We start from the raw sequence: 15,315 nt of genomic DNA on the forward strand, positions 1-15,315 counted from the left end.
GCGCACTGGACACTCTTGCACTTTCAAGCACGACAATGACCCTAAGCACAAGGCCAAGTTGACCCTCCAGTGGTTACAGCAGAAAAAGGTGAAGGTTCTGGAGTGGCCATCACAGTCTCCTGACCTTAATATCATCAAGCCACTCTGGGGAGATCTCAAACGTGTGGTTCATGCAAGATGACCAAAGACTTTGCATGACCTGGAGGCATTTTGCCAAGACGAATGGGCAGCTATACCACCTGCAAGAATTTGGGGCCTCATAGACAACTATTACAAAAGACTGCACGCTGTCATTGATGCTAAAGGGGGCAATACACAGTATTAAGAACTAAGGGTATGCAGACTTTTGAACAGGGGTCATTTCATTTTTTTCTTTGTTGCCATGTTTTGTTTTATGATTGTGCCATTCTGTTATAACCTACAGTTGAATATGAATCCCATAAGAAATAAAGAAATGTGTTATGCCTGCTCACTCATGTTTTCTTTAAAAATGGTACACATATTACCAATTCAAGGGTATGCAAACTTTTGCACACAACTGTATATACACAGTTGAAGTCAAGTCAAGTTTACATACACCTTAGCCAAATACATTTAAACTCAGTTTTTCACAATTCCTGACATTTAATCATAGAAAACATTCCCTGTCTTAGGTCAGTTAGGATCACTATATTTTAAGGCTGTAAAATGTCGGAGTCACGTGATGGCATGCAAGGAACGGATGCGTGAATGGCGAGCTCTGCGCACTTTGCTAGTTTTAACACTTTTAATGACATAAACCAGTGAAATTCGATACATTCTGTTCCATAACTGTTCTAGGAGGACAATATGTCAAAGAATTCAAAATCCTCTGGCTCTGGAGACATTTAAAGACACTTACATGCTCAAGCTGACACCCCTGAGCAGGCCGCAAGCCTGGGAGTCGATTTAGTCGGAGAGGTGAGGGAAATGCGGCAAGAGATGCTGAACATGTCGGCAATGCTGACAAAGGTCGTTGCTGACTTGGAGGATCTCACTGTGATATGTCAATCAATCACTGCCATAGAGGTGAAGTTCACTGAGGTGGTTACAAGAGTGGGGGATGTCGAGAATCAGATCGATTATCTGGAGTCATCGGAGAGGGAATTATCTGCTAATCCACTAGCGACGGTGGATTTGGAGTGTGTCTGGCAGAAGTTGGAGGACATGGAGAACCGTAGCCGGTGGAATAACGTCCGTACTGTTGGAATTCCTGAGGTTGAAGAGGGTCAGGATCTGGTGAAATTCCTAGATGGGCTCCTTCCGAATGAGCTCGATATAACAGGCCATAAGCTGGAAATCGAGCGAGCTCACAGGGTTCCTTCTCAGAGATCCGTGGAGGGAGACAGGCCCCGATCAATTCTGGCCAAATTTCTGAGATCATCCGATAAAGATCTTGTGTTACAGAAGGCGAGGAGTAAAGGAAGGCTTTCTTGGAAAACCACAGCATTTTCTTGTTCCCAGACTTTGTGAATTTGACAAGAGAGAAATGTGATCGATTCAAGGAGTGCAAGAAACTTTCACATCAATGGAAGATTTGAGAAATTGAGAATAGATGCTAAGGATGGCCGTAAAACATCCACATGCCCACAGCAAGCGATGTCCTTCATAAAGTCAATGGAGTAATTCATCTTGTGGTACTCATGTTGCAGCCGAGTGGACCAGCTCACTGAACATTCACTTGACTGTTCAAGGAAACTGAGTGCTTTTTTTTGTTTTTTTTTTGTGCTGGTTCCGCCTAGTGGCTGGAGTTTATTTTTTAGAGTAACACACCTTCAGGACAGTTTTATGGATGAATCTACGCACTCTTTGTGTTTATTCTGCCTATTGGCTGGAGTTTGTTTTATAGATTATCTTTTGCCGTGTAATTCTGTCTCACAAAATTTGAACAGAAACACCCGACTTGAGTAATCCAACAGCAAAGTTGTCGCAGGGGTTCTCGTAGGCGTGCATGGACCGTTTGAGTTTGGAGGGATGGACACTAGTTGGCGCTGTCGTGCACAGGGTTAATGCACACATTTTTCTTTTTTCTGTTTGCTTGGGTCTGGGGGATGTTCAGGTTTTGAGGGATGCCTTAATTTTGGAACGTGGTCTTTATAATCTTGTTTTTGACACACAATCTATTTTTTCTTATATGTCAAAATGTCAAATGTTAATATGAGTGGATTTTCTCTCTCCACGTGGAATGTGAAGGCGTTGGGGCACCCTATAAAAAGAAGGAAGGTTATTTCTCTTCTTAAGTGTAAGAAATATGATATAGTGTTTCTTCAAGAAATGCATCTTTCTCTGCAGGAAGCTGAAAAATTTGGGAGGATATGGGGTGGGCATTCTTTCTTTAGTGCTGGCTCGAGTAAAAGCAGGGGTGTCATTATGCTGATAAGTAAACATCTACAATTCAAATGTCTCAAACAGATTAAAGAAATTAGGAAGAGTCATTATTGTTTTAGCTGAAATTCAGGGGCAAAGTCTTATTTTGGCTAATATTTATGCACCTAACGTTGATGACCAGGGATTTTTTTTATAGATCTTGAAGGAATGTTGCAAGCCGTCATGATATAATATTGGGAGGAGACTTTAATCTTTTGATGGACTCAGTCCTTGATCATAGTGAAGCAAAAGTGTGCAAGCCCCCTAGAGCAACATTGACGCTTCACAGGTTGTGTAAAAATCTTGTGTCTTACAGATATTTGGAGACTTTTGTATCCATCTGGGAGGGACAATACATTTTTTCATCAGTCCATAAGATTTGCTCTAGAACAGATTTTTTATTTTATTTATTTTTTTATATCCAAGTCCCTCATTCCATCTGTTGTTGATTGCTCAATTGGAAACATTTTAGTCTCAGCCCTGGTGAGTTTAGAGGTGTTGCCACATATGAAGAAAAGGAAATCATATAGTTGGCAGTTTAATGTATCCCTTTTGTAAAATCCTGAATTCCAACAAATGTTAAAGGCTGAAATCAGTGTCTATATGGAGACCAACTGGTCTTCAATATCCTCTGTGGTCGTGGCTTGGGAGGCACTTAAGGCGGTTCTTAGGGGCTGGATCATACAGTATGCTATATTCAACAAAAAATCCAAAGCACAAGAACTTGTGGAATTGGAAGGGAATATTAAAAGTGCCAAGGCAGAGCTGAAACACCGAATGTCGTCTAATGGCCTCAAAGACTTGACCTGACTGAAATACAGATATAATACTATTTTGTCACGGAAGGTGGAGTTTTGGCTATTCAGGGCAAAACAGTCATACTTTGAGTCGGGGAACAAAGCAGGGAAGCTTCTGGCTAGATATATAAAACAGAGAGAATCTTTTCCTACCATTCCCTCAGTGAAATCTGCTGGTGGTAAAATATTTACCTCGGCCACTGATATTAATAATGCTTTCAAAGAATTCTATCTTGATCTTTGTAGTTCCATATCTCTGTCTACTGAAGAGGATATTAGAAACTCTGTGGAACCATTAGAACTTCCTAAACTGTCGGCTGAGCAAAATAATTCTCTTGATTCTGAGATAAACTTAAAGGAGCTTGTCGAGGTAATTAAGACCTTGACCACAGGCAAGGCTCTGGGGCTAGATGCCTTTGCCGCTGAATTTTTTTTTAGATCTTATGCTACAGAACTGGCCCCACTTTTGTTAGAAGTTTATACGGAATCATTAAAGAATGGAAAGCTTCCGCCAACCATGACACAAGCCCGGATCAGTCTGATTCTTAAAGGACAGCGATCCAAACGAGTGTAAGCATTACCGTCCAATTTCCCTGATCCAGCTGGATGCTAAAATATTGTCAAAGATTCTGGCTAACCGATTAAGTAAAGTTATGACATATCTTATACATATAGATCAGGTGGGGTTTATTCGGGGCCACAGCTCTTCTGATAACATTAGGCGTTTCATCAATATCATGTGGTCAGTGGCGAATAATCAGACTCTGGTCGCGGCCATCTCTCTTGACGCTGAAAAAGCATTTGATATGGTAGAATGGGATTATCTTTTTAAGATTTTGGAAATGTATGGGTTTGGGAGTACGTTTATTGGATGGATTAAGTTTAGTCTTTATAAAGATTAACTTTAAAGACACCCTGTAGCGGTGATACAAACAAATGGATTAAATTCAGATTATATTACTCTGGATAGAGGCACCTTGCAGGGTTGCCCTCTTTCCCCATTATTGTTCTGTCTTGCCCTGGAACCATTAGCAGCTGTGATAAGAAAGGAGGATGATTTTCCAGGGGTGATGGAGGGAGGTGTGGCGCATAAGCTTCTGCTTTACGCAGATTATATTTTATTATTCGTCTCTGATCCTACTAGATCTTTGCCTTGCCTCCGCGGTCTAAATCCGAAGCTTTGGCTCTGTCAGCATACTGTACGATAATGGCTTTTCAGCCGGGCACCTTCCAGTGGCCCAAACAGGGCATTAAGTATTTGGGTATTTTATTTCCAGCAAATGTGTGATTTAGTTAGAGTTCATTTAAATAAAAATAAAAATAAAAAGGTTTTCAAGCAATGTGGACAGGTGGGCTTCATTACATTTATTGATGATTGGGAAGGTTGATGTTATTAATATAAATTATATTCCAAAATTCAACTACCTGCTACAGTCACTCCCTATAGATGTCCCCCTCTCTTATTTCAAGCAATTTGATAGCATAGCAAAGTCCTTCATTTGGAATGGGAAACATCCTAGATTACATTTCAGTAAGCTGCATAGGCCGACTGACAAAGGTGGGCTAGGCCTAACCAAGATTTTGATTTATTATTATGCGTTCGGTCTCAGATATCTGGCTCATTGGTCGCTTCCACCTGAGAGAGCCCCTCCTAAATGGAGAAGTTAAGTTATACACCGTTATCTCGCATTTACACTCGGTATGGACAAAAGTGTCCAGAGTGTTTAATTCAGACATTTATTTAAATGTTGCCTCGAGCATATGGATGAACCCAAAATTATGTATTAATAAGTTCCCTTTCTGTTGGTCAGAGTGGATTGTGAGGGGGGTTACTACACTCGGTGACCTATATGAGAGTGGAGTGTTGAGATCCTTTGAAAATCTGGTTCAACATCTTGGGATTCCCAGATCTCAGTTCTTTAGACATTACAGCTGCGACAACTGCCCTGTACTATATTTGGGAGTAGCATACACCCCCCTAAAGCGGCAGATACTCTGGGAGTGGTGATTACTGCTTTTGGAAAAGGTCATGAGGCATCAGTGTATTACTCCCTGTTAATTCAGAGTCTGGGGGACAGAGCTTCAACCCTCTCAAGAGATTATGGGAGAAAGATTTAAACTTGGTATTGGAGGAATGAGAGTGGGCTAGGATTCTAAAAAACATCAAGTCTGCATCTAGAGATGCAAGGGTGCCTTATGCAATTCAAAATTTTACATAGATTTTATTGGACACCCTCTAGACTGTATACGCTGGGTCTTAAAGACACACCCACCTGCTGGTGATGCCAATCAGAGGATGGAGACATAACCCATGTCTTTTGGGGGTGTGTTAAGATCCAGGAGTTTTGGTTGAAAGTTCAGAGTCTTGTGTTCAGATGTATTGGGCACTCGGCTTTCATTTTGCCCCAGACTTTGTATTTTGGGTGATGGGGCAGTCATCGACGTTGAGAATAGACACATAAAGAGTTGGGTCCTAACTAGTGTCATGGTCACCAGACAGGTTCTTTTAAGGGGTTGGAGGTCGGCTGGAGCGCCCTAATTTCATGAGTGGTGCTCAGAGATGGGGAGGGTGGCGACCTCTGAAGAAGGGGTGTTTAGAAGGCTAGGAAAATCGAATTTGTTTATAGAGAAATGGGGCAGATACCTGACATCACTTGACATGTAAATATTATTATTATTATATATTTTTTTTATCTTTTTTATTTTTATGTGTGTCTATAATCATGTATATATACTTTTATGTGACCACAGGGATGTTTGTTGGGGATCAGGGTGGGGTTGGGGATGGGGATTGGGAGGGGGAGGTGTGGTTGCGGAGTTTAAATGACAATGATTCCATGTATATATAGGTTTTGTTTTTTGTTTTGTTTTTTGCTCTTGTATATATGTGTTGTGGAATCAATTAAAAAAAAATAATTACAAAGAGATTATGGGAGAAAGATTTAAACTTGGGGAGGAGGGAGTGTGGGCTAGGATTCTAAAAAACGTAAAGTCTGCATCTCAAGATGCAAGGGTGCACCTTATGCAATTTAAGATTTTACATCAATTCTATTGGACCCCCTCTAGATTGTATAGGCTTGGTCATAAAGAAACATCCACCTGCTGGCGATGCCAATCAGAAGATGGGGACACAACCCATGTTTTTTGGTGGTGTGTTAAGATCCAATAATTTTGGTTGAGGGTTCAGAATTTTATATGTGACGTATTGTTCACTCAAATTTCATTTTGCCCCAGACTCTGTATTTTAGGCGATGGGGCGGTCATTAATATAGGGGATAAATACATAAGAAATTGTGTTCTAACCAGTGTTATGATCGGCAGACAGATTATCCTTAGGGGATGGAGGTCGGCTGGAGTGCCCTCATTTTGGGAGTGGTGCATGGAGATGGGCAGGGTGGCAGCATTTGAAGAAATGTCAGATAGAAGGCTAGGCAACCTCAGGTATTTGACAGGACATGGGGAAGTTATTTTACCTTTTTGGAAGGCTCTTGGGGAGGGGCAGTGGAGAGGGATTTATAGTTTTAAATGTGTGTGATTATTATTGTATTTTTTTTTAGTTTTATATACATACATATAAATATATATAATGTATATATTTATATATACACACACACACACACTACCATTCAAAAGTTTGGGGTCACTTGCCTGAAATGTTTCTCATGATCTTAAAAACCTTTTGATCTGAAGGCTTATGCTTAAATGTTTGAAATTCATTTTGTAGACAAAAATATAATTGTGCAAACATATTCATTAAAATTTTATTTAAAAAAAAAAAATTGTTTTTGAAATGGATGACTTGGACCGAATAATTAAGAAAAGCAGCCACTAAGTGCCCAGCATATAAAAGGGAACTCCTTCAATACTGTTTAAAAAGCATCCCAGGGTGATACCTCAAGAAGTTGGTTGAGAAAATGTACATTTGAGTACATTTCTGCAAAATCTAGGCAGTGTGGTCACTTTGAAGATGCTAAAATATAACATAGTTATGTTATATTCCATAGTTGTGATGATTTTACTATTATTCTAAAATGTGAAAAATAAAGAATGAGTTAGTGACCCTAAACTTTTGAACGGTAATGTGTGTGTGTGTGTGATATATATATATATATATATATATATATATATATATATATATATATATATATATACACATACACACACACACACACACACAGTACTGTATAAAAGTTTTAGGCACTTGTGAAAAATGTTGCATAGTGAGGATGTCTTCAAAAATAATGACATAAATAGTTCATTTATCACTTAATGTCATACAAAGTCCAGTAAACATAAAAAAAGCTAAATCAATATTCGGTGTGACCACCTTTGCCTTTAAAACAGCACCAATTCTCCTAGGTGCACCTGGACACAGTTTTACTTGGTTGTTGGCAGATAGGATGTTCCAAGCTTCTTGGAGAATTCACCACAGTTCTTCTTTCTATTTAGGCTTTCTCAATTGCTTCTGTCTCTTTATGTAATCTCAGACTGACACGATGTTCAGTGGGGTGATTTGTGGGGGCCATGACATCTGTTGCAGGGCTCCCTGTTCTTCTATTCTAATCTTTTCCATTTGCAAAAGTAATGTTTGGGAGTCTAACATTTATATTTCCTACTGACACACTAAAGCTGAAGATATAATAAACCATCTTAAGACAAATGCTTTTGTGAAACATCTTAGGTGCCTAAGACTTTTGCACAGTACTATACTGTATATATGTATATATATTGTTTTTTGTTTCTTTGTGTGTGTATTTTAGCTTTGACCACAAGGATGTTTGTTGGGGTCAGGGTGAGGTTGGTGATTGGGAGGGGGAAAGGGAATAATGGGGGTTAAAAGTTGATTCTGTACATATATGTTTTGTTTTTCTGTTTCATTTGTTGGAGTCAATAAAAAGTGTTAATCAAAAAAGAAAAAGAAAAGAAAGAATGTAAAATGTCAGAATAATAGTAGAGAGAATTATTTATTTCAGCTTTTATTTCTTTCTTCACTTTCCCAGTGGGTCAGAAGTTTACATACACTTTTTTTAGTATTTGGTAGCATTGCCTTTAAATTGTTTAACTTGGGTCAAACATTTTGGGTAGCCTTCCACAAGCTTCTCACAATAAGTTGATGGATTCTGGCCCATTCCTCCAGACAGAACTGGTGTAACTGAGGTACCTACAAACTCAGGTTTGTAGGCCTCCTTGCTCGCACACACTTTTTCAGTTCTGCCCAAATATTTTTTGAGTTCTTTGAGGTCAGGGCTTTGTGATGGCCACTCCAGTACCTTGACTTTGTTGTCCTTATACCATTTTGCCACAACTTTGGAGGTATGCTTGGGGTCATTGTCCATTTGGAAGACCCATTTGCGACCAAGCTTTAACTTCCTGGCTGATGTCTTGAGATTTTGTTTCAATATATCCACATAATTTTCCTTCCTCATGATGCCATCTATTTTGTGAAGTGCACCAGTCCCTCCTGCAGCAAAGCACCCACAAAACATGATGCTGCCACCCCCATGCTTCACGGTTGGGATGGTGTTCTTCGGCTTGCAAGCCTCACCTTTTTTCCTCCAAACATAACGATGGCCAAACAGTTCAATATTTGTTTCATCAGACCAGAGGACATTTCTCCAAAAAGGAAGATCTTTGTCCCCATGTGCACTTGCAAACTGTAGTCTGGCTTGCAGTGGCTTCTTCCTAGCTGAGCAGCCTTTCAAGTTATGTCAATATAGGACTCATTTTACTGTGAATATAGATACTTGTCTACTTTTTTCCTCCAGCATCTTCACAAGGTCCTTTTCTGTTGTTCTCCAATTGATTTTCACTTTTAGCACCAAACTACATTCATCTCTAGGAGACAGAATGTGTCTCCTTCCTGAGCGGTTTGATTGCTAAGTGGTCCCATGGTGTTTAAATGTACTATTGTTTGTACAGATGAATGTGATACCTTCAAGCGTTTGAAAATTGCTCCCAAGGATGAATTGTGGAGGTCCACAATTTTTTCTTTTGATTGTCCCATGATGTCAAGCAGAGGCACTGAGTTTGAATGTAGGCCTTAAAATACATCCACAGGTACACCTCCAATTGACTCCAATTATCCTATCAGAAGCTAAATTAGGCTTGACATAATTTTCTGGAATTTTCCAAGCTGCTTAAAGGCACAGTTAACACTAGCGTTTGTAAACTTCTGACCCACTGGAATTGCGATATAGTTAATTAAAAGTGAAACAATCTGTCTGTAAACAACTGTTGGAAAAATTACTCGTGTCATGCACAAAACTATAGTTTGCTAATATGAAATCTGTGGAGTGGTTAAAAAATGAGTTTTAATGACTTCAACCTAAATGTATGTAAACTTCTGACTTCAACTGTATATTTATGGTGTTAAAAAATTTTCTTAGGCTACAGCTACATTTATCCGTATACATTTGAAAAAAGCATTTCCGTTTTTGAAACGCTCTCTGTCCACACTGCCATTTTCAAGTGTTTTCGAAAAGTTGCTAGTCCACACTGAAACATGAAAACGCTTAAATCCCCTTACTGCGTATACGGAAAATTGCCGTTGTGTGTACGGTCTTAAACGCAATTGTCCTCGTGCTCCGTCGCCGGACAGCAATTCCGAGTAAACATCCTGTCACCTTTGAAGGAACGCAATGTGATGGTTGTACAAAGTAACATTTACTTTTTATCAATGTTATCAAAGTGAATACCATGCACAAAAGCACCTCTATAACATGGGTCGCCATCTTGATTGTTTTGGTTGAATGGATCACATGACAGCATCACATGACAACAAACATGTCATTGTTTTCAGATCTATCCGTTTTCGCAATCCACACTACAATACGAAGATGCTCCATTTTAGCTGACAAAAACGCTGTCTCGGTGTTAACGGAAGGCCAAAACGTAGAGAAAAAGATGTGTTTTCAAACGAAAATGTATTAGTGTGGACGTGGCCTTAGTCTTTCCTTATAGTGACAGGTGGCCCAGACACGGAGGCTACATGAGTCCAAACTGAATCAAATGCAGTTTATTGTTCTACCAAAATAACAATAATAATAAGAAAAAAACTTCTGCACATAACACAAGACTTTAATTAGAAACCAGCCCAAAATTGAGGTACTCAATTTTGATAAATGTCTGTGCTCAGAGGTGCTCTCACAAACAGATAAAAGAAACAAATATGCACTCTTTTAATCATTAACAATGTATTACAATATAAACACTACAAAGTGAACATTTTAATATAACAAAATGAGCAGTAATTCATCAACAGTAGATCATAAGCGATCACATTTTATAAATGTCTGGTATTCCGTTACTCAGTTGTGAACTCACTGATGTCTGATTCACTGTATGATTTGCTGGGAAAATTATTCGGATTCAAACGGCTAACATGAACTCCCGAGTACAAATCAACTTTTTGAATCTTTTCGGCTGATTCATTAAAAAGACCCAGTTCAAAAGAGTCATTTGTACGTGAATCAGTTATCACGGCTCATTTAAACAGAAAGGGTGAAAAGCGGCGTAAGACACACTGTCGTGCGATGGAATTTAATAACTCCAAAAATAATTTGTTACTTTATACAGTTAATGTGTAAAAATTTGAGGTGGCGTGCTCACCCTGAGGGCTTCAATGACCAGGTCTCTGGCCTCAAGCTCTCCCTCCATGATGCTCAGGAGGGTCAGGAGCTCTGGTTTGCTCAGGTTGTCAATGTTAAGCTCACATTTCTGAAACAGACAGAGAAAGAAGATGAGCCTTGTTACAGGAAAATGACACTGAATATTTCAGACGATCTAACAGATCATTGGCAGAGGTGCTGAGTGTGCACCGATTTCACTGCCCACATTATTTTCACAGAAAAATTAACCAACTACATTTGAAACAAGAATTTCTGTCTCCATTGCTCAGGCCAGTAACTAGTTCTAGTGAACAGACTCGAGTAACCTTTCCACAAATGATGTGCTTCATTAGGAGATCTACCTTGGCAAAGACTAATTTTGGCACTACATATATTGTATGAAAAAACTCTACTCTTCGAAGTAACAGTTTCTGTGGGAAGGAATAACAGGCACATGTGACTGATCTGTGTAACAGAAAATGAGAGAGTAGTGAATGGTTAATCGAACATGAACATGAACATACCAACCTTTATCTTAAATTTAGGTACTTAGAGTACAGCTCTAAGAGACTATTTAACCTACTTGTACCACATGTATTAAAATGAATGGTAGAAACTGAAATACCCAACACTAAGAGTGTAGAAAAGGAAGTCCTGCCTTCCAGGTAAAAGGGACAATTACCTTTTAAGATACCGACATCGTCTGTCAGTCAACTCGAGAACGCACATATGAATTAGCTGGACCAGCTGGGAAAACAGCGTTTTTTTTTTAGCATGATCGGAGCTAAAAATGCACAATTTATAATTCATAGTTGCCAGATTTGACTGCTGATTTGAAATATGTTGTTTAATTCATATTTTTTTCCACCGTTTTGGAGATTTCTGTCTTGCCCCATTAAGTAAATAAGAGCTGTACTTTTTTTGCCTCTCGTATCCATTTAAAATAACTGCTCAGTAGCGTTCCCAAGATGGCCACCAAAGTGGACTGACTTGCCTTGAAAGGGACTTTGGTACAGAATCCCTATTTTCACCATATATTTGTGTTTTCAAGATTCTAAGATTCAAGTTTGAAGCTTTTGCTTGCATAATAAGACTAGCAATCTCAGCCATTGGTGGGAATCCACAGATCAAGCAATACTGAGTTTGCTGAGATCGAAAAAAAAAAAAAAAAAAGTCAATACTGGTCAGTGGGAGATACTGTTGACTAGGCCTTGCAGAATCCCTGCAAGAAGACATTGTACAACCTATTCTTTTCACAAGCCAGATGGGGTACGGATCATGGGGTCAGAGAATACTTAATAAACAGAAGCCCCCCAAATACAACTACTCATAGGCCTAACACACCTTTACGGGCCCTTGAGAGAGGTATCCGGGTAGATGCACAAGACAGAGATTCATGGCTTAAAGCCAGTGGCCAATAGACAGTGCTGAAGTTTGCGCACCTGTTCAACCCAACTCTAAATGTAAATGGGCCTTGAGCAGTTAAAGCAGATCAGATTGGTTGGGTGACACAGTACTCTGAACTATGCCAGCTGAGTCACTAAAATACAGACCAATTTAGAAACATCTCCAGTGACCCCCCCTTCATTAGATCTGTCTTTTAACTACATATTTTGTGCCACTCTGTGCATCATTCAAACACTAATCTGTAAGAATTTCTACACGGCTGGCTATGGCACTTGAAGTAGTGTTTCGTCTGCCATGCAATTTAATTTAAAAAGGAGGACGGTAAGATGCGATGCAAATCTAACTACTGAAACTAAAGATAACACTTTACCATAAGACACTGCATGCAGATCAATACATTGGAGAGCAAGGAGTACCTCTGAGCATTCTGTACCAGAGGGCTCTATAGCACCTCTACTGGGGGTAATATAGATTTTTTTTAAGGGTGGTAAGTGGGGTTCACGCACATATATTGAAAACTTGTCATCAGAATGTGAGATGCAATTATTGTTGCATTCTAAACAAAAGTAAGCTATTTTCTGACAAAGGAATATATAAACATAACTAAGGTAAAATAAAATTGCATGAAATACGGGATGCTCCGATACTGAAGCCTTTAGACAGATCGGGTGTCAGTCCGACGAGCCCGATCCAAAATCCGATACTGTGTGTTAGTCATGTTCGTTACTATCAAGCTCCAAAAATGACATAAAAGAACCATAAAAACACCATTAAAGCAGTTCATATGACTAGTGCATTTTATTCAAAGACACTTGAAGACGTGCGATAGCTCTGTGAATCACAAAATGCTGTGTTTAATAAGTGAATATATAGTATGCGCAGCGCCAGCGCGTTATCGAATAGTGCTGCTCTGTTGACACAAACACGCACAGGCTGGTGCTGCACTCGCGGCTATTTTTAGCCTTCACAGCGGTGCGCAATATTTGAGCGCTACTCAAGAACAGCATCTCAGATGTAGATGCTCAACAGTTCAGTTCACTTATAATATGCATTTAGAAAGGCACCAGAGGTGCATTTTACCAGAATTTGAATAAGAAGCAAATTAAACTACTGTGAACTTGCCTACAAACAGACACATGCAGGACTTCCTGGAGAGTTCAGAATGTCAAAATAAAAGCGTGAGGGTTTAAAAAGTGCACGATTTAAATATATTACTGTTGTATTTAAAATTAAAATTAAAAGACAATAATAATAATAATAATAATATTAATAACAATTTATTATTATTATTGTCATCATTAGTATTTGTTTACAATTGATAACAATATTTAAGTTGAATGGGTTCCAAAAAATAACAGTGTGAATGAAAAGTGGACTGATGTCTTACAACTAAATTGCACAAAAAAGAGATCTGAATCCTTTAAAGTCCAGATGCAAGTTGAAACATTTTTGGAAAAAAAAAAAAAAAAAAAAGGCAAAAATAAAACACTGGTTTCTTTTCTACTGAAGACTTGAAGACTGGAATTACTGTTAATTTTGCTGCTACCTTTTCTGGTATACCAGTTAACAATAAAGTTTTTCTTAATAAGCTATACATTTATATTGAAATAATGTGTAATCAGAGGTTTGTGTTTCTTTAAATATAAAAGAGTACTCCCAATTAGTTCCACACAATAATACAAAGATATTCTAAACTGATTATGCAAAAAAAAAAAAAAAAAACAACAACAACAACACTAGTATCGGCTTGGGATCGGTATCGGCCGATACTGAGATTTCTGATATCGGAATCGGAAAAGTGGTATTGGTGCATCCCTAAAATATAACACTGTATCTAATATACATGTATATTATGTTGTACAATGGCTGTGCCATTGGCATCCCTAGGTTGTTGTCTCCAGAGATGTTTATGTTCAACATAATTCACTGTAACAGGGCTAACCCCTGTAATATATATATATATATATATATATATATATATATATATAAAATTTCAACATATAACACAAAAACACCATTACATTAAAACAACAGTTCGTATAATAAGTCGACTTTAAATTATAAATCTATCGTCATGGTATTTTATGACGTGACAAAACAGATAATACATAAGGTAGGGTACAAGGTAACCCCCCTTCTAGGCTCACCATGGTATTATCACAAATAGTGCGCAGCTGCACATTAGCTACAATAAGAAAATAGTATGGTACTTCGAAATACAATATTGTGCTCTCTCCGAAATAAAGGATACAATCCGAATTCTAAATTCTAACTGGCAAATTGTTACAAAGTAACATTCAGCGGCGCGAAATGTATCTTTCAGTCTCCTCCACACACGGACCACCGTAACACATCCACTGATAGTTGAGATTCACACACCACTGGACGATTCCTATTCTGTAAACAACATTTATTCCCATTAATAAATAACACTTCCGACAATTATAATTGCAGCCGTTAAATGTCAGTTTATGTGAAGCTATATCTCACCGCCTCGACGCTTCCATGGCCAGTGGTTACCAGTGTTTGTAGCGGAGGTGGCTGCTCCCCTTTCGCTCCGTCCGACGCCATCTTCTCACTGTAGAGGACTGCTCAAGCTTAGACACCACACACCACATCAAATAACGCATTCGGCACTGATTTAACCATTACACTGCTGCAAAAGAATCGAAGAGACCCGATAATTCATCTTCCACGAGAAAATGCGTTGTGTGGAGATGTGACTGCAAGGTGCGGAATCGACTGTGAAAGGAGCAGGTTGCGTTACTTACAATGTGAATGTAGGCGTGAACACAGCTCAGTCCAGATGTAAACATAAAAAGAAGAGTGACTGTGAACATACAGCCTGCGAAGATGAGGGAGTGACATGAATGCGATCCTGTTTTAGCACTGCTTGGGTTAACCTCTCTGTCGCAAGTTTATGTTGTAATTTAAAGATTTGGTAAAAGACCATGATGACGAATGAAACTTAATGGTGTACGATGCTGTTGACTCGTGAACGCACAATCATTACACTGCTGTCTGTCTTGTAGTCCTCAAGCAGTTAATAATCTTTGGATCCCTTAGGCCTAAATTGGAAAATTAATTTAAACAGTTTCAAGGGAGAATACACTGAACAG

General features: G+C 38.8%; 1 protein-coding gene across 3 annotated transcripts in view; it reads right to left on the reverse strand.

The window, feature by feature from the left end:
* LOC127417051 (cortactin-binding protein 2-like) overlaps window positions 1-14,979 on the reverse strand; it is a 77,294-nt gene extending 62,315 nt beyond the window's left edge. For 2 of the 3 annotated variants that reach the window (XM_051656743.1, XM_051656741.1), the window contains exons 1-3: window positions 14,687-14,979; window positions 14,576-14,593; window positions 10,791-10,898 (exon numbers count right to left, since the gene is read on the reverse strand). In XM_051656743.1, coding sequence (XP_051512703.1) covers window positions 10,791-10,898; window positions 14,576-14,593; window positions 14,687-14,767 — 207 coding nt within the window. In that variant the 5' untranslated portion in view covers window positions 14,768-14,979. The remainder of the gene's footprint in view (window positions 1-10,790; window positions 10,899-14,575; window positions 14,594-14,686) is intronic. The other variant, XM_051656742.1, reaches the window with a different exon arrangement.
* Window positions 14,980-15,315: the final 336 nt, after the last annotated feature.

Source organism: Myxocyprinus asiaticus, chromosome 26, assembly GCF_019703515.2.
Source record: "Myxocyprinus asiaticus isolate MX2 ecotype Aquarium Trade chromosome 26, UBuf_Myxa_2, whole genome shotgun sequence".
NCBI lineage: Eukaryota > Metazoa > Chordata > Actinopteri > Cypriniformes > Catostomidae > Myxocyprinus > Myxocyprinus asiaticus.